The sequence below is a fragment of the Phodopus roborovskii genome, unplaced genomic scaffold (assembly GCF_943737965.1).
Source record: "Phodopus roborovskii unplaced genomic scaffold, PHOROB, whole genome shotgun sequence".
NCBI lineage: Eukaryota > Metazoa > Chordata > Mammalia > Rodentia > Cricetidae > Phodopus > Phodopus roborovskii.
The window spans coordinates 55,099,654-55,122,905 of NW_026126433.1; the positions used below are offsets into that span (position 1 = coordinate 55,099,654).

A 23,252-nucleotide genomic window follows, 5' to 3' on the forward strand; every position below is an offset into this window, starting at 1 on the left:
CCCGGGAGCAGGCTGGGAAAGCTTAACATCTGCTGCTACTAAGAATAGGCTGTGCTGGCGATTATCTATGAACTTGTAAGCACTCTGCTACCTTGCACATTCAGGGTCCCTCACAGCAGAGAGCTGCCACTTGCAACAGGGGTCACACAGTGGAGGCCCTTGCTAAGTGGGGACACTTTACAGTTTGTTCACTGGGTACACAGGTAAGCGTCTGACTCTAAGACCAAAGTGTCTCTGTCAGGAGACCAAAGTTGTAGACTCTGGAATCGAGAGGATAACGTGATACAAAGGCTTAAGTAAGCATGAAGTTCACGAGACATACAAACAGCAGCAGGTCTGGCTCCCTCTAGCAAACTGCTAGGCACCTAAGGACTCTGATCACAAGGGTAACTAGACAAAATCCTTGCTGTGGACAACCTCTATGGACAGTTCTAAGCATGTCAGCACCAGGAGGACAATGAAGGACCCTAATTCAGCACTTTCCTGGCAAACATAAACTTCATGAACCACATAAAGATATGCCTCAGAGACCTGGTACTTCCAGCCAGAAAAACTCATCTCAATCAGAGGAACAAGTCATTATGAAAATGAAGGGAAGTACAAGCATGTCTATCTTTCTAACATCAACCCACTCAGCATTAAGTCAGTCTCCACTAAAAAGCTCTTCCGAACTGTACAGACTAGGCCACAGTGTAGACTTAGTTCATATCCACAATAAAGAATATCTTCAACATTGGTGAACTCTTTCTCTCTTTTCAAACTCCTCCACCTACCCTGTGTCAGCTGGTATTATTTGTTTAAACTGTTGGCTGTCATCTCCTGTAGGCTGGTCTTAATGCATCCTCATCTTCTCCCTGTGCTCTCTTTGGACCCTTCTAAAATCAGGTTTGGCCATGTGACTTGTGGAATATGGGTGGTGACTGTCACCCTAAGTTAGGGTCACTGGTTGGAGATCTCCCTGAGCATAATATAGTCAACTCAGAAGGCATACTATAACAATATGAATAAGAGATACATCTTTGCTGTAGGTCATTGGGATTGGCAGCAGGGGTTTTGAGGTTGACTTCAAGCTTATAGAATAATACTATATATATTTCACAGAGTCCAAACTACCATAGCCCACCCATACCTTCAAGTCTATAATCAATAGGCTAAATGCATCTTCTCAGTGAACCAATTTTGAAAAATAAGCACTCCATATAACTCTACAATTCTGTGTTCTAGTCTCAGTGTTTAAAAAAGAGGTCTCTTGTAGACACACCTTAAGTTTTCAAAGACTATAGGAGGCTGCTTCACACGTCAAGATGGTGGTCATGCAAGCTCACATGAAAGGACAAATCAGCTTTCAGAAAATATAAAACACATCCTGCTGCTGCCATGTGGACAAACTATAATCTCAAAGGTCATCTTTCAGGTTGCAAATATCATCTCCCTCTAGAAGCTATCCTTTACCTCCCAAAGCCATGTTAAGCAATTCTTTTGGCCTCTGGGATGCCTTGCTTGAAACCAATCACAGTGTTGACTTCTGTTTTGGTTGTTTGGTTTGGTCTGCCTGGCCTGACCTCCTCACTGAGTTCTAGATTCCCTGAAAGTGGGGCTTGAACTAGTTAGCTGTAATTGTTAACTTGGTACAGCATACAGTCACTTGAGAGAAGAAGTTCAGTTGAAGAATTTCCTAGTTCAGACAGGAATGTCTATAAGATATTGCCCTGACTGCCGACTGATGAAGGAGGGTCCAGCTCACTGTGGGTGGCACTATCTAAGGTGATTCCGCACTGTGTAAGACTAGCTAAACAAGAGCTTGGGAGAGATCCTGGGAAGCGCATTCCTCCACAGTTATTGCCTTGGGTTTTTCCCTCAACAGTGGACTCTGACCTGGAAGCCAAATGAATCCCTTCCTCCCCTAAGTTCCTTTTGCCATGGTGCTAGTTACAGCAATAGAAAAGAAACTAGAATAGAGTCTATGTGATATATTCCCACACATGCCATCTGTAGACTCAATTGATGCTTCTCATTCAGATAAAGGAATGAAGTTGGCCTCCTGGTGTGAAGTCCTGCTGTTCAGAATTTAAGATTCAAAAAGCAAAATCCAGCCCAACAGAAATAGTTTCCAGTGGTGAGAGACATGGCTTTACACTTTCCCTGACTTAAATGCTGACTTCAGTATTTAAACTAAGGCGTTTCCATTTCAATTTCTTATACTGGGCTCAGCTGGACAGACTCAAAGACTTGAGAGACTAGCTTTCTGCATGGCACAAGGAAAGGTAGATCGCCATTCTTGGAGGCTAAAGCATGGTTGTTACCTCTGAGTTCAGTGCTCTGTGTCCCTAGCCACTGAGTCAAAGGGGACTATTACTAAACATGACAGCAAGCACATACTCCAACAGCTGCCATTCTGTGTTTGTTACTACAGGATGGGAGACCCAGGGGGTAGCTGTCTTTCACACACAGAGGGCTGCCAAAATGATTTCCTGTGAGAAGGGAAGAAGGAGAGTTACTAATTACCCAGAATTACTAATCAAAAGCAATCAGAAAGATAGCTCAATAGGTATAGGCACTCTCAGCCAAGCCTGACAGCCTGAGTGCAATACCAGATCCCATATAGTAGAAAGGTGAGAACTGACTTCTATCTATACTGACCATATGCACACTTGTGGCACCTGCATGCCCCTCTTCCCACCATACATCAAAATAAAGATGACTTCCGTGTACCAAATGTTCATGGCACAAGCACTCGTGCACACAGTGTCACTGTGGCATAGATTTACATGGAAGTGTTCTTGGAAGGTCTCACTCCCATGCCTTATAAAGATATTGCTGGACTTCCTGCTTCTGCCTGGGCTAGCTACTCTGTGCTCCATTCTCGACTGAATGGCTATAGTGAATCTTTAATAAAACCACCCTGTATTCAGAGGAGTAGCCATAGCTCTTCAAGGCCAATAGGATACTGAATGAACTTTTCCTCCTTGTCTTCCTAGCCCCATCTCCTAGGATATTTGTGATAGTCCTAGGATATGCCAGGGACAGTCTGGCTGCCTCCTGTGCAGCAACTCTCTTCCCATACAGCCACTCTGGTCTCCTTCCAGGCTCTGCTGAAATGTTATCTTCTTAAACAACATTTCCATGCCAGGCTGTGTGAGAATGTTACTCATCCCTCCCTCTGTCACCCAAAACTTGAACTCCCCATGGTATCTGGAGCATTTATCAGACTGTGCCTTATCCTTGAATCTTTAGTACTGATTGTCTATCATCACCAGAATTAAGATCTCTAATGGCAAGGGTTTGCTTCTGTGGTGTCCACTTGGTGCCAAGAGAAGTCACTCAATAAGTACTGTTGAATAAATTAGTATCACATGAGGAAGTCCTCTCTTCACTTTTGTTTTTCCAAGTTTGCTGCAAGCGTTCGACATCTATTTTAGGATTCTATTTGTACCTGTAGTCAATGTAGAGATATTTCCATTAAAGCCTTGTTGGGGAGTAAATTTAACCCTCTCAGCTCTTCTCCTTCTCACACCTCAGTAGTGAGCTCAGTCATGAGAGAACTGGGCAGTTCTTGAAATAGTGCGATGACCAAAAACAGAAGTAAAAACTGTACCGAAATTCTCCTAGTATAGGAGAAGATTCAGAGTACTGGTGGTTCAGAAATCACATAGAGTCCTGGGAGACATAGTGCCACACAAGTCAAATCACTACTACACTTCCTGAGAGCTTGGTCAGAGTCCCACCTGCTTTAAGAAAAATATCATTTGAACAGTGAAAACCTCAACCTCAGAAGAAGCTTAGCTTGGTTCAGACAGTGGAGTTTACATTCTTTTTTTGGCTAGATCCTAACGCCATGGAATGTGTCAGGATGGGATTCAAGCCATAATAAGAATGTCAGCATTTTGACCAAACAATATCCCAGGGAATTATACATTAACTTCTCTGTCTTAAACCTGTCTTAAACCTGCACATTAAACATCGGGTCTAAGAACAGCCTTTGGAGGCTGAAGAGATGTCTCCGTGGTTAGGAGTGCTTGCTGATTTTGCAGAGGAGCCATGTTTGGTTCCTGCTGCCATATAGGCTCATAACTGTCGCAATTCCAGTCCCAAGATCCCAGCCCCTCTTCTGTCCTCCTCGGGCACTGCATGCCAATTGTGTACATATATGCAGGCAGGCAAAACCCTCACACATATAAAATAAAAAAGAACATCCTTCAGATCCCACAGTTGCCTAGTTGAAGGCATGTGGATGAAGGGATAACTTCCTTGTGTGATGCCAAGATGCTATTCACCACATGCACCCACTTCACTTCCCTGTACACTTAGAGAAGGCCTTTGCTTATGCGGACAGAGAGCAAGGGCTTTGCATGATTAGCAACAGGTCTACCTCAATGTCTGTGGGTACTTTGGAAATGGGAAGCCACATAGTGAGAACTCTGACTGTGCTGTGGATTGGGGGCATTCCCTCACAGCACCAGCTGATCAAACAGAGGCCCTACTGGGTCTGAAGCCTTCCACACCACACCGGTGTCTGTGAGTAAACAGACCTGCATCATCATAGCATCCACAGCTCTCACAGCTGCAAACTTCAGTGATGTCAGAAGCACCTGCAGTCTGCTTAGAGCCCCTACCCAGTGCTTCTGACTCCACTGGTCTAGGACAGGCCCAAGAAAGCTGCTTTGTAAGATGCCTTGGGGTATACAAACACAGGCTATGCTTGGAATGCCATCTTTAAATCTTTGTTTTTGAAGAGTTATTTATTTGATTTTATGTGTATGAGTGTTTTGCTTACATGTATGCTTCTGTATTATGTTTGTGCTCAGTATTGTGGAGGGGAGAAGAGGTACAGGATCCCCTGGAACTGGAGTCATTGATGGTTGTGAGCCACTGGCTGGGGCCTCTGAAAGGGCAGCAAGGGTTCTTAAGCACTAGCTATCTCTCCAGCTTCCATCTGTAAATCTTAATGGGGCCGCTGAAAAGCCATTACTAAATCCTTCAATGAGTTCATTGTTGTCACTGTTCATCTAGGCATTCACAGAGAAACTAGCAGCTATCTCTACTGTTACCTATGTTTGGGTCTTTCCTCCCTCTCTCCTTCCCTCCCTCCTTCCTTCCTTCCCTCTCTCCTTCCTCCATCCCTTTCTCCTTTTCTTCCTTCTTTCCTTTTGCCTCCTTCTTTTAGACAGAGTCTAGCCTGGGCTAGCCTCAAACTCATGATTCTCCTGCTTCTGTCTCCCTAGTGCAGGGATGATCGACATGAACCTCCATACCCAGCTACTTCTAGAATCAGGCACTTCCAACCTTTTGACATTACAAAGGGATGTTGTCATCTACAACATTCATGCCTGGGAAACACACAGATGGAATTTTTTTTAATTGAAATAAAAAAAAAATCTCATATAGTTTTAAGGAGTTTGCGTTGAGCTGTGTACATAGTCATCCTCAGCCATGTGCAGCCTGGGTGCTGGACAGACTTGTGGGAGTCCAGCTTTTACACCAAGGCAGGTCAACCACACCTTTATGTGTTATTGGGATGATGAACTTAACATGAGAAAAGAGCAAGGACTGCTTGAGGGAGCATCAGATCACTGTCAGTATCGCCTACACATCATCAGCACTCATATGACCTGGTGAAGAGGGGAAGAGGTATCCTACCCCCTATCTGCTGCTGCTATCTGCTCCCAGCATCTCCTGGAATGGAGGGATAGTTCAGGCAAAGTGACAGGGAGGCTCTTTAGCAGCTTGACACAGGCTGACTCCAATACAGGTGTGTGCAAATCACAGGCATGGAGACAAATTCACCCCATCCTGGATGCTTGCACCTTGCAGACATTCACTCATGTTTTTAGTCAGTTACTATTTCTAAGACAAAAAAAAAAAAAAAAAAAAAAAAAAGCAGAGCTCTGCTGCTGCTGCATAGAAATCTGCCCTTCCTCCCCTTCCCCGATGTGTGTGTGTGTGTGTGTGTGTGTGTGTGTGTGTGTGTGTGTGTGTGTGTGCTCCTCATGACCAGCTCTTTTGAGACAGGGTCTCTCATTGGTTTGGAGCTCACAACTTAGGCTAGATGAGCTGGTCAGCAGTGAGGCTCCCTGGATTACAAATATATGCCATTGTGCCTGGCGTTGTCACGTGGGTTCTGGGGATTGAACTCAGGTCCTCCTGAGTAAGGCACGTACTTTCCTGACTGAGCCATTTCCTGGCACCCTGTTAAAGAGTCTTGCCTGGAAGACCTCAGAGGGGTCTGCTATATGGGGTAGAAAGGCCTTCCACTATATAGCAACCTAGCAAAGCCCGTGCCCTCATCTGTGCCTTCACCCTCAAGCATGTTTAGGACAATGTGAGTCCCTGAGGAGTGCTGGAGTTTCATGTGTCTTCTTCACTAAAGGAAGAGGAAAGCTCCAGGCAATTACTAACTGGAAATGACTTCGACAAAACAGGAGAAGCTAAGGGGAAAGACTACTCCAGGAACCAGGAAAGGGCTCAGCCTGCTCGCTGGGCAGAAGGGGAGGGAGAAATCCATAAGGCTGTAGGTGAAAGTGTTACAAAGTGAATGGGTCTGGCTTCAGGAAGGAGAGGAAAAGCAGGAAGAAGTGAGTTCGGAGCCTGTGGGGAGCGTGGAGCAGAGCCAGGTCACAACTGAACCCCAGTGTTCTGCACAAGGGCAAGGAACTCACCTCTCCAAACCACAATGTGCTGAAGAGACAGAGACAGAGAGAGAGAGAGAGAGAGAGAGAGAGAGAGAGAGAGAGAGAGAGAGAGAAGGAAGAAAGGAAGGAAGGGAGGAAGGAAGGAAGGGAGGAAGGAAGGAAGGGAGGGAGGAAGGAAGAAAGGAAGGAAGGGAGGAAGGAAGGGAGGGAGGAAGGAAGAAAGGGAGGAAGGGAGGAAGGAAGGGAGGGAGAAAGGGAGAGAGGAAGGGAGGAAGAAGGGAGGGAGGAAGGGAGGGAGGAAGGGAGGAAGGAAGGGAGGAAGATGGGGGAAAAAAGGAGACTGCGGACCCCCCCCCCCACTTCTGTCACCTTCAGTCACTAACCCAGGTCCTGAGGATGCATGGTGTGACCTGGGCTAACAGGAATGTAGAGGAGATTCGACAAGGGTTTGCCTTTACTCATTTGTTTCCATTTTCCCTTCCCAAACACTGGTCAGTGAATGGCAAGAATTAGCACATTTAACCCTTTGGTTTAGAGAGCTGAGTAATCTAAAAATCCAGAATTTACAAACCAAAAGTAATCTGTTTCTTACAAGAGCTACCCCAGCGCATATCAAATATTTTACTGTTTTTATTCCCATTGTTCCCCCAGCCGTGAGGCCTTCTATACCAAGATAAAAAGATAAACATATACTCTTAATAGAACTAGGGCTATTGTTTTGCTTTGTACTGGAAGACTCCAGCTCCAGCCACTTAAGAGTCACGGTAGCTCTTAAGAAGCAAGGCTAGGCATGGCAAGTTGCAAAATAGGATATCAAAAACACAAGGCCTTGGCCAGAGCTGTGAAATCATCCCCTGTCTATGTGGGACCTCCACATACACTTCAAGAGTCCTAACTACCTTAGTCTGTTTCTTTCTTTATGTCCTTGGCTCAGGGACAACTCAGCCACTGAATTCCTTGAGTGCTGGCTTGTTCAAATCTTATTTCTGTGGGTTCACTACTCCAGAACATGGTAGGCATTTAGTCAATGCTAAAGGAACCAACTGATGTTCCAAATCAGTAAGTAGCAGATGTCTGTGGCTTTGGTGACCCTCATTCTAATATGTGGAGCTGAGGGGCTTGTGCTTGGTCTCCAGGTTCAACTAGTTGAGGGCCTAACCTATGATAATCCATTTCTCATGCAAGCCAGACATGTCAACAATGGAGGTTAGAGATGATGGCACCAATGTGGCTCTTCTAGGAGCCTCCCTCCCTCTATCAGGTTAAATGGGTGGGGGGAGAACCTCCTTTTAGCACCAAGAATCTTTAATTGTACAACTACAGTGTGTCAAAAATAAAAATGCAGAACACCAATAAACTCTGCAAAAGGGTCCTCCCATTAGCACCCAGGCCTTACTCTAGGGCCCTCCAGAAATGGCCTCTGTGTGGATCAAAGGATCAATATGTTAAAGTCCTCTGTAATCCCTGCACACATAGCTCACACCTGGTAGTCATTCTTGCACCTCCAAACTAGTCATCAAACTCTTCTCGTGAAATTGACTAAAAAAAAAAAATCCAGGCACTCTTGTGACTGCTCACCTACAAGCTGTTTTTCAAAATCCTGCCTCCCTTCTGACCAGTTCCCCACTGGAGACAGACATAAAAGACTTGGTATCACCATGTCAAAGTAGGAAGAAAGGGGACAAGTATACTCACCAAGGTACCCACAGAGCACCTGGGACTGTCTGGAGCAAAAGCTGCCCACTGAGCCAGAGGGTGTTGTAACAACTGGGCAGACAGCTAGGAGTTTTAAAAAGCAGTCATTAGCTATTTTACTGAAGACATGCCCAGCCCAGAACTACACTAAGATTCCAAGTAGAAAAGAGACTTGCTGGCTAGTCTTACCATCCCCCCACCACCCTTCAAAATAGCAGGCATCTGATAACCAGGGCAAGACATTAAACACTCAAATGCATTGCTCCCACCCCGGATTTCTAGTCCCTGGTCTCCTGTTATGCCAATACCCAGCAGCCCACATTGCTCAATGCAATTGTCCTTTTGACATGCTCTCGTAATAAAACAACAATTTACAATTTATATACTGAACTGGGGGAAAGTAATACTTTGAATTTTACTGAAGATGAATAAGAAAGGTCTTGACCCCCTGGGACAAAAGAGTCTATTGTTAAGAACAAAGCCTGGGTTTTTGTTTGGCTGGCCTGTTCTTAAAAACCACCTGTCCTCATTTTTCAGCCACATATGAGAACCCATTCACGTTTGGGTCAGAATTCCAAGGGCCTGCTGATTTAGAGTGATGGGCCTACAACTTCAAAAGTCAGCACATTTTGAAAGCAATTAAACATGTCTTCCTTGGAGCTGGGCTATGCAGACACCATGAGGTTTTTTTTTTTTTTTTTTTTTTTTTTAATGTTCAACAGAACAGCAACCAGATTTAAATGCTGCTGCTTTATTCTCAGAAAAAGAAAACTCACTGAAAAAAAAAAAAAAAAAACCCAAAGACACACATGTACATATGCATTTCAAAGGGAAGAGAAGCTGCTGCTGAGTGTCAAAGCAACACCTTACTTCTCTCCAATGAGATTTTTTTTATGTGAGAAGATGGGGATTAAAATCAGTTGATTTCCCATGTCCTTACCCATGTTTCTGTATGGACAAGGCAAGCACATACCACAACCCCCAACCCCCAAGAAGATGCCAGACTGGCAGAGAAAAGGCAATTGAGTGATATGAAGCTTCTAATAACCTGGCTGGTGTGACGACAGCAGACTCTCCTACATCCAGGTCTGGCACGAATACTGTTTTTTTTCCTATAGCTTTGCATCAGCTTAGAATCTGTGTGCCTTCTGTTTGCATGCTTGCATGGGTGTATCTTCTAGAGGAAACAAAGGCCCTTCAGAACAGACTAGAACCTTCTTTTAACAAAGACAAAGTCCTCATGGACCCCTCCACACATGTCACTTTAAATAAGACAGGGACAGCCCTTCCCACATTCTGTAACTGACTATCTCCAACATCCACCCCACTAACAAGACCCCAGTGTCACGTTCACACGTGGGTGGATATGACTTTCTAGCCGGAACACACTCTTTGGTTCTGAAATGGGCAGTGTGGCAGGATAGGGGAAGTCTAGTGATGACCCTTTCACTGCACGTGATGTTGTCATGTTGCTACCACATGCTACTTCTGGCTGGCATCTGCACCCATATGCTCCCCCAAGTAAGCAACTGTGCAGATTACTTTTATGGTTTCTCCCACAGTCTGATAGGAGAGGGTATCTCTCACCCTGAGGGTAAACTGTTTGTCACAAGAATCGCAAGTTTTCTCTTTCATATCTGACTTTTACAAAGTCCTGTTGAGAATTTTGCTAAATAAAAATCTTAAGGAATATAATCAGAGATGGGCAGAGATGCAGAGGGAGCTCCTTGCTCCTCTGTGAGATGGCCCTATGTGTTTCTTGGGGGGAACCTAGGTCCTTTCCCTGGGAAACAGCACCTTCTTCAGGCCAGTACATGCCCTGATACTGAAGAGATACCATTCTGCCTATTGAACTTTGATGGCTGACACTGCCCAGAGTCATCTAGACACAGGGGAGAACCGAGGCAGGGAAGTGCTGCCCTTGAATCCTTAAGTATGCACCTTTGGTTTGCTTCTATTCCACAATGAAGCTGAAATATTAATATCCTTCCTTGTCCCTTTTCTTTCTGTCCTGATGCCTTTTTTTCTTTTTTCTTTTTTAAGCAGGGCAACGGGAAAGGGATCTCTGGTGGAAGCCAATACCACAGAGAGTAAGATCCTAAATCTCATGGGGCTACTAAGACAATAGTAACTTCTGGGGCCATAGAAAAAAGGCCTCCCTGTTTAAGCAACAAACATTCAAGTTACACAGAGACTGTATAAGCTGTGATATGGATGCACATTTTTGGTTTTATAGGTGACTGGAGCTCTGGTGGTCTGTGACACTTTGTGAGACTAGAAAGACAACAAAAGCCCCGACACATTCATATCTTAGAGATGAAACTGGTCAGAAGAACCTGGACACTCAAACTGAGAAAGAGAAATGTGAATTTTACATACAGACTATACGATGGAGTATTATGCATGGATACTTTACAAAGTAACTAAAGACTAGGAAGCAAACAATGAAAGCTCTGGTGGTTGTTTTAGCCTAGGACTGGTAAGACAGAAAACAATGTAATGAATCCACTACTTACAAAGGGTAACTTTCTCTTTAATCTAGCTGGTTGCATAATCTTAAGGGACCCTGAGATTTAGCAAAAGGCTCTCCTAGATTCTAAGTGGTAAAGAGTGGGATTAGTAGGTTTCAAATTTGACTATGACCAAGAGTCCCCTCTGGTGCTGGTTAAGAATGCAAATTACCAATCTTTTGTCTCTCTCCTGATTATCACTCACAGCTGTAAAAGGGGGTCTAGAAACCTGGCTCTGAGCAAAGAGGTCAAGAGCTTCTAGAGCACCTGGCTTACAAACCACCTGGGAATACTGTGTGGAATTTGTTGAGTGAAATTGAATGGCATCTAAAACTCTCAATCAGTGCTGAAGAGATGGTTTGGTAGTTAAGAGCACTGGCTACTCTTGCACAGGATCTGTGTTCAGTTTCCAGACTCAAAACCTCCAAGGGCATGACATGCACATGGTACACAGATGTACAAGCAGGCATGCTCATACACATAAAATAAATTTATCTTTTTAAAAGTCTCAATAAACTTCATGTCAAATTAGCTCCTGAAAAATCCTCCCACATTCTCCACACCCACAGTATCTCTCTTTCAATAAGAATAGTTGCACAACTGTGCTACCTTTTCCTCACAATTCTAAACTAGAGGGGCTTTCAACTGTTCCTAGAATCTTCCTACAACTGTTACTGGGAAAGAGAATACTGGGGCTTGACTCAAGGCCTTCCTTCCGTACCATGAACACTTGTGAAATGAGAACTGGCCATATGCACACTGTTTCATTACTGATGGTGACGTTTTCTGACAGTAGGATTCTTCCAAACTGTGTTCCCCTCCAAGACATAGTAGTGCCCACCACTCCTGTCCACAGAAACAGAAGAAAAGTGGCAGGTCAGGGCATAGTTCCCTTAGGCCTGCCTAGTGACCTCAACTAACACATTCAACAACCTAACAACCTGACTAATAGGTGAAAAACCAAATCAGCAAGGGTAGCTGTTGTTTACTGTTTTGTTTTAGTGCTTCAAGATACCTCAGATATAAACAAGACAGGGAAAGGCAGGAGGAACCCAGGGCTTCACAGACATCTATCTCTACAAGAGGTCCTTGCTGTGTCAGTGCCTGGAGTGAAGGCTACAGGTCAGATCTTGTGCTGCCTCACCAGGCAGGAGTTTGGTAGCATGCCTCCCTTCATCCCTATTCTCAACTTCCAGAGCTTCAAAAGCCAAGCAACGAAGTTGGATGTGCAAAGACATACTAACAGAGAGACATCCCAGGGGGCAGTTTCTTCAATAACCCTTTTCCTCTGCAAAGAAATGGCCTTTATCTGGGACTGCTCTTTTCTTCTTCTGGCTTAGGGTTGGAGCACACTGTCTACATTTTTCAGGACTTTCTGAGCTAGCTGCTCAATTCCCAAACTTTGTTATTAATCAAGTAGGAAGGGTTTCCATACGACCATAAAGACGTCAGAGCAGAAGTGGAAATGAGATTGAATTGGAGGATGGACTATGAATGGCCCTCGAAAAAAAGAATTTCCCCAAATGGAAAAATGACAAAGTTCTGCCACATCTGGTGCAGACAGAGTAATCGATGATAAACTTGATCTAAGAAGCACTGAGATTACCAACAATGAAACCAGTCCAGAGCTTGAAAATTAAACTGCATTGCCCAGAATATTCCCACTTATGTTTTGGCAACAATAAATATCCCTGTGCTGTTAAAAATCAACCAGGACATACTACCGAGCCATTTTGGTGCTGATACTTTCAGGCAGGATGACTGGAGAGCTCGCCAGTCCTGTTGCTTGGATCCAATTGGAGCACACTTGTTCACAAGAAGGAAGGGATGAGTGTTCTTCTGTCAGCCTGAGGTTATGTATGAATGGTGATCTGTGAACTGGCTTGTTGGGACCTAAGTGGCATTTGCCAGTGTGCTGTGGGCAAGATAGGGAAGGCCACATGAACTGAGCCAGGCTCCAAGTCATGGCATTTTTTTTTTTTAATTTCGTGAGACTGGAAAGATCCTGTTGAATTTCCTGCAACTAATATCACCAGAGAACAGTTCTCACATAGTTACTCCATGACTGTGCCTTCAGATATGTGGAGTCTCCTCTTCAGGAACAACCTGCCTCTTAATTACCAGTGAGGAAAGAGCCAGGAAGGCTTGAGGCCACAGAGACGCTCTCCCTGGGAACTGAGATGTGTGGAGCCTGCTAGTGTGAGGGAAAACAGCTGCCTGCAGAGGGTTGGAAATGCATTCAAACTATTTTCAGACGGTTTGGGCTTCACAACATCCACAGAGGATTTTCCATCTGCCTTTGGTTTCTCAAGTCATTGTGGCTGAAGAAAAATCCTAGCCAAACATTTCTAACTTATCAGGCCTAACGAATCCAAGTGCTGTTTGAGAGAATGAAGGGGTGGTAGCAGTGCACAGGACAGGGTTTGCTCAGTTCTGTAATGCTTCCCCTCTCTCTGAAAGACCTAAACCCAGTTTTCTGGCACCAGTGAAGTGGTGTTCCTAGGCTGCCCTAAGAAGTCCAGGGTTCACATTCACAGAGGAAACATCACACAGGATACTCTTAATCAAGACCGGAGGGCTCAGAGTGGGTGTTCCTTGTATCGGGGGTTTGATTCATTTATCCTCCTCAGATCATTTGGGGTGACACCTGAGAAGTCCCTGCCAGCCCTCTCACCAGTTTTCTCCCTCACACTTCCCCTCTCTAAGCTGCTTCACTGGCCTTTGCACCTTTGTACAGGACAATTCAGGGCTAGGACAGAGGAATCTACGGTGAAAGTATGTCCTCCATGTTTAACCATGGCGGTCTGATGTGGCTCAGCACCTCTCCACATGTCTGACTTCCTTCTTCTCATTAGAGGTTCTCACTAGGGGAGTTGGAACAGATCACCACTATGAGGAGGTAAAACCTGGCCCTAAGGGCCAGAAGCAGTTGTGGTAGGTGTTCTCATCAGACGTGCTACACCCATGATTCACAGCTGTTACTCTCTTCATGCTTACAAACTGAGAAACTGAGGCCCAGGCAAGTACAAAAGCAGGAACCCCTGCTACAAGGCCAATAACAGCAAAAGCTACACTTTGATGTCAGTGTCACAATTCTGAAAGCCTATACTGAGAAGGCCATGTTACCACTTAAGATAGGACGCCATTTTTCCAGCCTCTACTTCCCTTCTCTTTGGAGTAATCTCCTACCATATATTCTCTTGCTCCTATTTATTGGATCTGGCTAGTTCTAAAGCTCAGGCTCATTCTGCCTTCCCAAATCAATTAAATCTCCAAAAGCATCGTAAAATGTTTGGGAGGGGTTGGAGTATAGGTCAAAAGCAAGGACTTGATAAATCATAATTTTACTATCAACCAAGTACACAGATAAAAGCTGAACATGTTGAAGGGGAAAAAAAATCCCTCCAGTTTTGTGCAATCTTCAGAAGAGATATTTGCTTTTCTAGGAAAATATTCTGAACTTGCAAATGAAAAAAATTTCACAGAACAGAGTCATCCTCAAATGGATGTCTGGTCAAGAAAAGCCATTCTAAGCTACTCATGGTGGCACATGCTTGTAATTCTAGCACTCAGAAGGCTGAAGCAGTATGAGAAAGAGTTCAAGGCTAGCCTGGATTGCATATCCCAAGGTCTGGCCTGCATATTAAGACCCCATATTTACAAAAAAAAAAAAAAAAAAAACCAAGAAAATTATCAGTGTCTGTTTCCTGGGCTCTGTATTAAGGCCCAGAGAGTAAACCCTTTGTGTATAGAACATAGCGTGGATACACTGACATCTGTATCCTCAGATATCAAAATGGAAATGCTTGGTCAACTTCAGAGGGTGACTTAGGAAGATGAAATGAGACCCATGTAAGTATTTCAAGCCAGACCTGGCACACACAAAAGTGCCCAGTGAAAGTTTACTTTCTTCTTGTCCATATCAGGATAATTCTCTGAAAGTGTAGAACCAGGAAAGGAACCTGTACTGCCACAGCCCAAAGACACCGACTCCTTTCTTCCCCGATGTTTAAGGGAAGCAGCCTTTATATCCAGGTTTCCTGGTGCAGGTCATTTTGGAGGTTCAGTCTTGCTTGAGAGGTAACACTCACTCCTTGAACATTTACTGAGCAATGACAATGTGCTAAGAACAGAGAGGAACCAGGGCATCTACAGAACCAGCAAAAAAAAAAAAAAAAAAAAAAAAAAAAAACAGAGAAAGGAGAAATAAACAGCAGGGTCAAGACCTTGGGGACAGAAAAAGAGCCAATTACATGTGTTCAGAAAAGCCAAAGACAGTCTCTCATGGAGGAGCCATCTTCTTAAGTCTACAAGAGTCTTCAAAAACAGTAAGAGACAGTTCACCTAGTTGAAGAGACAACATACGCAGGGCCCTGAGATATAAAAATGTTTGGACAAAGGACAAAGAGAAAAGGTTGCCAGAATATAGTGTTCAGGCAGAGATTTGGAAAGAAGTAGGGCTGAACAGGAAGAAAGCAGAGCTTTCTTGACCTTAAAGGGTCTAGAGTCCTAACTACTTAAAAGAGCTGACGCCTAGAGGCCACCTGAGAAACAAGAACAGTGATCTGGATCCACTGGGTGATGTGAAGATGACCTGGGCAGCTTCTGGCACTTAGTAAGCCCTTGCATGCCCGTTATTATTCACTGAGTTGCAAATGCCATTGACTTTAGATGTGCCACTGCTTCATACACTAGAAATGGACAATTACTCCAGCTAATCCTAGTGCTCCACTGGTTATGAGATGGCACGGATGCCAAGACAACCCAAGACAGTAGTGGTGGTGCCTGGGGTGTCACATTTAAATACCACTAAAATCCATGCCGTCTTCACATGTCAGACCTCTGCAATCTGCTGAAGCAGAAGGCTCAGTGTAGAAATTTGAAGGTTTGCTGTATCTCACAGACACAGCAGGGTGCTAGATAGGGATGGGCACAAGAGTTTGACCACTCTACAGAGGGTTACTCATCATCTTGAAGAGCAAGGGGCAATTTGGATTGGGAGCCAGGAGTCAAGGAGGGTTTGTGTGGAGTCAAGGCCATCCAGACCCACACAGGAAGTATGGTGTTGAGAGAGTACAGTCAAACAACAGACAACACACTTCTGGCTATCAGAGGTTAGAAAAGAAACACCCACCCACCCAAGGCAGCTAGAGGTTAGAGCAAGACACAAATTTCTTCTAAACAGAAGGTGGAAGTAACTCTTTTGGTTTAAACAAGCCCATCCCAGAATCCCTGATATGTTATTGAATGTAAATACCTAGAGAATAATGAATTCCTTGGTTAAAGGCTATTCCTGTTTAAAATATATTAAAGAGCAGAACACCAAGCACACCAGATGCTTTAAAAGATGACAACAGAAACATCTGTTTATCTCAGCCAAAGCCACATTTTTGTCAGGCTGCTGGGAATCTGCAAAGTGGGTTCCTTGCTGAGTTTGAAGGACAGATTGGAAATTTGAGGAGACTGCAGAAAGGGCTGCTCCCCAGGCACCTGATTGCTGCCCACCTCACTTGGGAATATATGAAGGAGATGGCTGGAGCTATGGGGAACGACCTTGGCCAGTGACCCATCCTTGCACACTTCTCCCAGGCTCCTCCACCCTGCCTTCCTGAACCTTCTAGAACTGCAGCCTCAAGTGTGTTGTAATCTCTGGGCAAAGGCCCCAGAGTCACTGACCTCCTCGATTCTAACCCAGATTTGATGTGGGTTCAGCAGTGAGTCATTAGCCCTTTTCTCACATCTCCATTTCCTCTAGGAAAAACGATTTGTCATTCTTTCATATCTTTACACGGAAGGTGCCTGAGGAGGGTACAAAGAAAACTTTCAAAACCTGCGGCTCCTCGCCGTGACCACGGGGGGCGCTGTGGAGACCCAGAGGTGCGGTTAAGTGGACCACACCTGCTTTTTAATCTTGGGGAATGCCAGCCTTTAAAACATGGAGGTCTACTCAGGAGAGGCAGACAACCTCACTTGGCAACAAAAACTATACCTGCCTGTTTCAACTATAAACCATGTTTTAATTTGAGGTTTCTCTCACCTTGTCTGCAAAGCAAAAATGGAAATCTTGAAGGAGGGAAGTGCAGAGGAACTCAAGTGTAACCACCTTGAGGCATTAGAGGTAGTGCTGGCCACAATGCAATAAAAAGAGGGAATTAAAGTGTGGTCTGTTTTGCGTTAATAACAGTCATTATGGAAGTCAAGAGGTCCAAGCCAGCCTTTCTTCTCCAACCCCCCTTCCTTTCTCTGACACATACTCATATACAAACATACACAGAGAATCTTTCAGGAGAGAATATAAAAATACATCCACTGTGTTCTGATAATAGTCTCCTTCATTGGGCAGTTGGCCCAAAAGACCAGGAATATGTATATAGAAAGACAGATTCATGAATTAAATACTGTCACTTTCCCCAAAACCATCATGTCATTGGTATTCATTCTATACCCCACAACTTCACTTGGAAAATTACAGAGGTACAAGAAAAGGAGAACTGCTTAGTATTAAATGTGAAAGAATTACAAAGGAAACCTGACTATGATCTTCCAGGCTATATACTTCAGGCCACCTGATTCTAAGAGACAGAATAAGACAAAGTGGCTATCTACTTCCTTTGCTTGCTCAGGTTGTAGATTCCACTCTTCATTGACACAAATTTTTCTTCTGTGTGTTGACTGGCATCCAACTGATACTGATGGGCATTCCTAGTAAATGAAGGACCAACCCTGTTACTGAAGGAGGTCAATGAATGGGAAACGTGGGAGCTTCAATCTCACAATCACAATGTATTATACCATAAACAATAGCCTAGTCCATATTCTATTCTGATTATTTTCTACCTGATTATTTTATCCTAATATCTTTTTATCATAAAGATATTTTATTGTTGCTATTACTTTTAAAATAGTACTAGGAGCAGAATTCAGCAGCCCAAGCTAAACACCAGAGAAATGTGGCTTCCCACCATGGGCACCATTGAAACTTGAGGCTGGATAATTCTCCAGTGTATGGGGAAGGTGGGTAGGCTGCCCCCTTCATTGTGATGGACAAGAAATATCCTGGCTTCTATCTAGTGGAGACCAGCAGCAGCCTACCCCAGGACAATGAAAACTACTTTCAGACATTGTTAGTCATTACAGCAGAAGCAGTATAGAGAGGAAAGGATGGGATAGAACCCTGCCAGAGTTAGACAAGCAATGTATTCCTGTTTGCTGTAAAGAAAGCAGAAAGGAGAGCCAAGCAAATGGAGAACCCTGAAGTCCCAGCCCTAGGGAAGACGAGACCAGAGGGTTATGAGTTGGAAGATGGCTTACACTATAGGACAAGTTTTAAAGCCCGCTTGAGCTATATCAGCCCCCTCCCCCAATCTTAACAAGCAGGGTCTGGGATATAACTCAGTGGTAGGGATTGCTTCCTTGCAATACAAAAGCCTCAGACTTAAAACAGACAAACAAAAATAAACAAAAATTAAAACTACTTCCTTGTCCCTCACCATATCTCTACAGGTTTGTGTATCAATTTAGATTCTTCTTAGATGTAACAGCGTCACTTTTTCAGAATTTCTAAAGCCTTGCACGGTGTCCTTTGAATAACTGCACCTTGAACTTCAAAGGGATAGTCAAAATGTTCACCATCCACTAATTTCTGCTGGGCAAGCAATCAGTAAACTACAGCCCAAATCCACTTCGAGTCTTAAACTAACAGTATGTGAAAAGATCAATATGAAGAAATTCAAAACTAATCAGATCCCTTCTTTAAATGTTGACATAGTATTATTTATACCACCATAAATACATTCTTGGCTAAAATTCATACTAGGAGCTTGGAACCTGGCCAGTTCTATTAATATCTACTTTATTTATACAGCACACTTGGCCAAGGATAATATTTAAGACAAAGTATGCCTGGGGGCATATACAATATCTCTTATATTTTCTCTTTTAAATCTTCACATTGCTAAAAATATTGAGTTTGAACTTTATAAAATGTCCCACCAAGGGCTATCAACCATCTGTAGCGATACATAGTCACCAAGTATAATTAGGGCACATTTGTAACACTTGAGCTGAAGTCACTCCCTGAACACTGATAAGTTGGTGGAGGGAAAACGAGAAGGAAAAAGAAGCTGTGATCTTTCCCATGCTTTCCTCCATGCCCTCATGGCCCCTCTTCAGATTCACTGCAAGACATAACAGGCACAGGCCCTCCTTTTTGGGCATCACAGTGACAGCCCAGTCCCCAGGCAGACAGAAAGTGCCAAAGGGGGGAAGCTGGCATATAAACCAACCATAGCCACACTCCCAGTTTTCTTTGCTTTAAAAATACAATGGAATGATTTTCTTTTTCCTTTTGCCTTTTCTTTCTTTTTTTCTTTTTCTTTTTCTTTTTTTTTTCTTTTTTTGGAAGCTCTCACTATATTCCAGGACTTTCTAGTCCTGGAAAATCAGTTAACCTACTTTCTATAAAATTACCCACAGTCCCTGTGCAGTTGTGTTGAATCTACTATTAATATGACATGCTACTCCTAAGTGTCTACACTCAATACTGTATTTCTCATGTGAAAATACCATGGTATCTGTGTGTAGCATGTGTGTGTGTGTGTGTGTGTGTGTGTGTGTGTGTGTGTGTGTGCACAAGTACGTAGTTTTTAGGCTTTCATGTATTTGGAGGTTCAGGGATGGGCTGGAGATGAGAATCCACACATTAATCTTAAAAGGCACTGTCGAATCTTCCGGATAAACCAGGAATGTTTCTACTTTGTTTGTGACCATGGTCCTGCATTGTATTGCTCACCTTTACCCATCAGACTGAAGTGCTACTGCCCTCTACATCTAGGCAATTCCAGACTAGCAGCTAATCTGAGCTTTTGCATGTAAACCCCGAAGGAGGATTTATTCGCCCATATAACATACCTGTCTGTCACCCCCAAATATCAGTAGAATCAAGACACACATGCAGGAGAGAGCTGACTCAACCCTTTGCTTAGCCTCAATGATTCAGGACTAATTACAATGCACTCTCTTCCCTAGCCATGCGGTGGCTCTGCCCCAGATAGAAAGCCTTTCTTCCCAGGGGGTGATAAACAGGGCAATGTAAGTGTCACCGCTATGGTGGTAAGAACCATAATTATAATAATAAAATCATCCTGTTGCGCAGGGTTCCCTGCATCTGTTACTCCAGGAAATAGCAAGAGACACTACAGGGTAAGAAAGGTGACCAGAAAGAGCTTAGGTAGACACTCTGAGGACATCAAGTACAAGACAAGGCAAGTTGAATGGCTATGGCTCGTCAAACTAAAAATAAATATTAGAAGAGAAAAGCACAACCCTGCAATTCTAACTTCTGGGATAAAATTACCAAGATGGCTGCATTATCTATTTAGGCAAGGCACTGACTTCACAAAGGCAGCCAGCGAGGATATAGGCATGAAAAGGGGAGGAGAGAAAGGATAGGCCAATGAAAAGTTTACGACGGAGACTTGGAACACAGGGATGCTGAAGTTTTTATTTTTCTTTTGGTGTTTCTTCCTGGTGTTTAACCCTCTCAGGGAATCACTCGGTGCTGTTGCTGCTGCAATCACAACCTCCCTTTCTTCCCTTTCTCCCTGCTCCTCTTCTCCCTGTTTTAAAGAACTCTGAAATAAAACTACACTAACTGTACTTCGTCCCTTCCCCCAAAGAACTCCACAATAAATCACTGCTACCGTATGCCAGCTGTTTTGAGGACAATGCTCACAGAGGAGCAGAGGAATGGGGTGATTTTTTTTTTTTTTTTTTTTTTTTTTTAAGCAGCTGTCTTTCCTAGATTCGATTTCAGAATGCACAGGAGTCCTTGCTGCTTAAGAAAGCGCAGGAGCAAGTTCGAGGTTGAAAAAGATACCGGAGAATCCCCCAAGAAAAACGTCAGTCGTCCTGCTCTCACCCTAGCGAGGACTAGCTAGAAAAATGAACGGGAAGTGAAACCTACTCAGCCCAGATAGAATCGTATTTATTCTTTCTACTCTCCAGGTGAGGTCAGAAAGGGACTTGGCTACACGGTTTTGCGAGGGGAGGGGGTGTAAAAACACCCAGAGAGCGGGATGGTAGATTGAGGATTTAAGGGGTTTTCAGTGCTCTCCCCCCCTCCCCAACACCCCGCACACGCGCTAGCAATCCTGTTTAGTGCTGGTGATGCTGATATTCTTGGGGCAGTGAGAAACAATAGCAAAGGCTTGGGGAGCCCCCAAATAGATCAATATAGAAAGGGGGTGCCTTTGGGAAGGCTAGTTTGGAGGCACTTCTCTTTTAACTCTTTGTGCACCAGTTGGAGGACAACCCAGCCCCCACCCCCAAACCAACCCAGCAAAGAAACCAAGTACCCTAGCCTAAAGTCATCCGGGAAGCACTTTCTTTTTGACAGAAAGCTCCATAGTTGGTGGACCAGGGAAGGCAGAGAAATCCAAAGAACGGGGGCGTTTGGGGAAGGGAAATAGAGAAAAAAAAATTAAAACATAAGGTGAAGATTTGTAAAACTGAGGATCTCTATCCCAGGACTGGAAAAGAGGTGGAAGGAGCGAAGGACAAGAATGGAAAGGGGACGATCGGGACCTGAGGACCTGGAGAAGAATGGGCTGCTCCTAGGGCTGCTGAGGTTCTGAGGAGCTCCGGGTCAACCTTAGATTCGGGGATGGAAAAGGCGAAAACCATGGAATCTGTACTTACTTTCGGAGGGGAAGTGGGACGGCATGTCGATTTTATAAACCTCCTTGGCGTAGTACTCTTCATCGCTCCGTTCTCGCTCGCAGGCGGCTGCCCTCCGGCTTGCCTTTTCCTGCAGTAAGTCCCTGGTACTGTTGTATATGGAAATCACCTCCGGGGGGACCTCGTCCGGCTCAGGATAGTCTTCCGGGGGGCTGGTGAGCTTCAGCTTACTCAGGATCTGCCCGCGGATGGCCTCGATCCTCTTGCGCATAAACTGGTCCATGTCGAGGGTGCTGCAGGTAGACAGGCTGAGCGCCACCGGGACCAGATGCAGGAGCAAAAAGGTTCTCAGCACACAGTAGTGCATGTTTTTCAAAGGTGGAAACGTCGCTGGTGGTGTTGTTTAAAGTAAGAAAAAGTATATATATAAAGAAAACAATAATTCTCAAAGAGGGTCAGGTAAAGTTTTTTGCTTGTTTGTTTGTTTTTAATGTGAAACTTTTGCAAAGCAATCGAAAGTCAGTACCCAATAGAAAAACGTCCCTGGCTAGGGTTCCTTTAAAAAAGAAAATGCAACGCGTTCCCAGCGTGGAGATATTAATATGCGATGCTCAAATGTGGGGGGGTGGGGGCTCTCACTTTAAGGAGTAAGAAAGGTTTGTTTTTCCCCTGGAAGGGAGGGGGTAAGTGGCTCTGAAGTAGAAATAAACTTAAAAGAAAGAAATGGAGTTCAGTGTGTCAGGCTCGGGTGCGGAGTGGCGGATCTGAACTCGGATCCTTCGGTCAAAAGGGAAGAGACGAGAAGTTCCTTGGGCTGGCAGGAGACACGCAGGGCGGCAGGGAGCTCAGAGCGGCAGCCGGGGCTGCGCCGGGCTCTAACTGAGATGTTCAAAGACCGAACAGCTCGGCCTGCCTTCCACACGTGTGTGGATGAGTGTGCGTGTGGATGTGTGCGCGCTTGCGTGTGCGCGCGCCGAGGGCGAGCCTAGCGAGCCGCGGGGAGGCAGATGCGCCCCGGCGCGGCTCACTCGGGGATTCGGTGGGGGTACTGTCCACCCCAGAGATCCTCCGAGGCCAGAGCAGACAGCGATGATCCTACTCCTTTGGCTGCGCTGTGGCCTGCACCCGGCTGGGTCGCTCGCTCCACGTTGCAGCCGCCGCAGATGCCTGCAAAGGGGGCTAGCCTCCAGTTCCGTCCTGCAGATCCTGCTCCTCTAGCTCCAGGCGGCCATGGGGCGACAGAGATTGGCCACCTTCTTCACCCCCAGTGGAACAACACCGCCTCCTGGGCGCGTTGGCCACAGGGCGCCTCGGAGACTCGCACCCTTCCCCAGCCTCTCCTGGCTTCCAGCAAGTTTGCACTTTCTCGGTTAGGGTAAGAAGGTACTTGCGACCCTAAAATAGACCTCTGCTGATACCTACTCCTCTCTGCAGCCGGGTTGCTCCAGAATGACTCCTTAAACCCTAACACTTCTGCTCTTCATCCCTGTCGTCTGCCCAGGGACTCAGCTCTCTGCTCGTTCTCTCACTCTCACGCCCTGGCTCTCTGGCCGGCAGCTCCAGCAGCTCCGCTCCCAGCAAAGCTTCTGCTGCCAGCAGATAACATCACGATCCTGCCCGGGGCAGAGATTTATAAGTGCTCCCCAAACCACGTGTTTGCCTTCAACAAAGTGACGCGCTAGGATTACAGTCAGAAGTCCTGTTACTAAGACCACAGAGAGCTCGACCGTTGAGGGGGTGT

The 23,252-nt window shown here is 45.0% G+C and overlaps 1 protein-coding gene across 2 annotated transcripts in view; it reads right to left on the bottom strand.

Annotated features, from left to right (window-relative positions):
• Positions 1-23,013, bottom strand: part of Tgfb2 (transforming growth factor beta 2) — an 80,828-nt gene extending 57,815 nt beyond the window's left edge. Inside the window, exons 1-2 of one of the 2 annotated variants that reach the window (XM_051186521.1) lie at positions 21,533-23,013; positions 8,325-8,408 (exon numbers count right to left, since the gene is read on the bottom strand). In XM_051186521.1, coding sequence (XP_051042478.1) covers positions 8,325-8,408; positions 21,533-21,878 — 430 coding nt within the window. In that variant the 5' untranslated portion in view covers positions 21,879-23,013. The remainder of the gene's footprint in view (positions 1-8,324; positions 8,409-21,532) is intronic. The other variant, XM_051186522.1, reaches the window with a different exon arrangement.
• Positions 23,014-23,252: the final 239 nt, after the last annotated feature.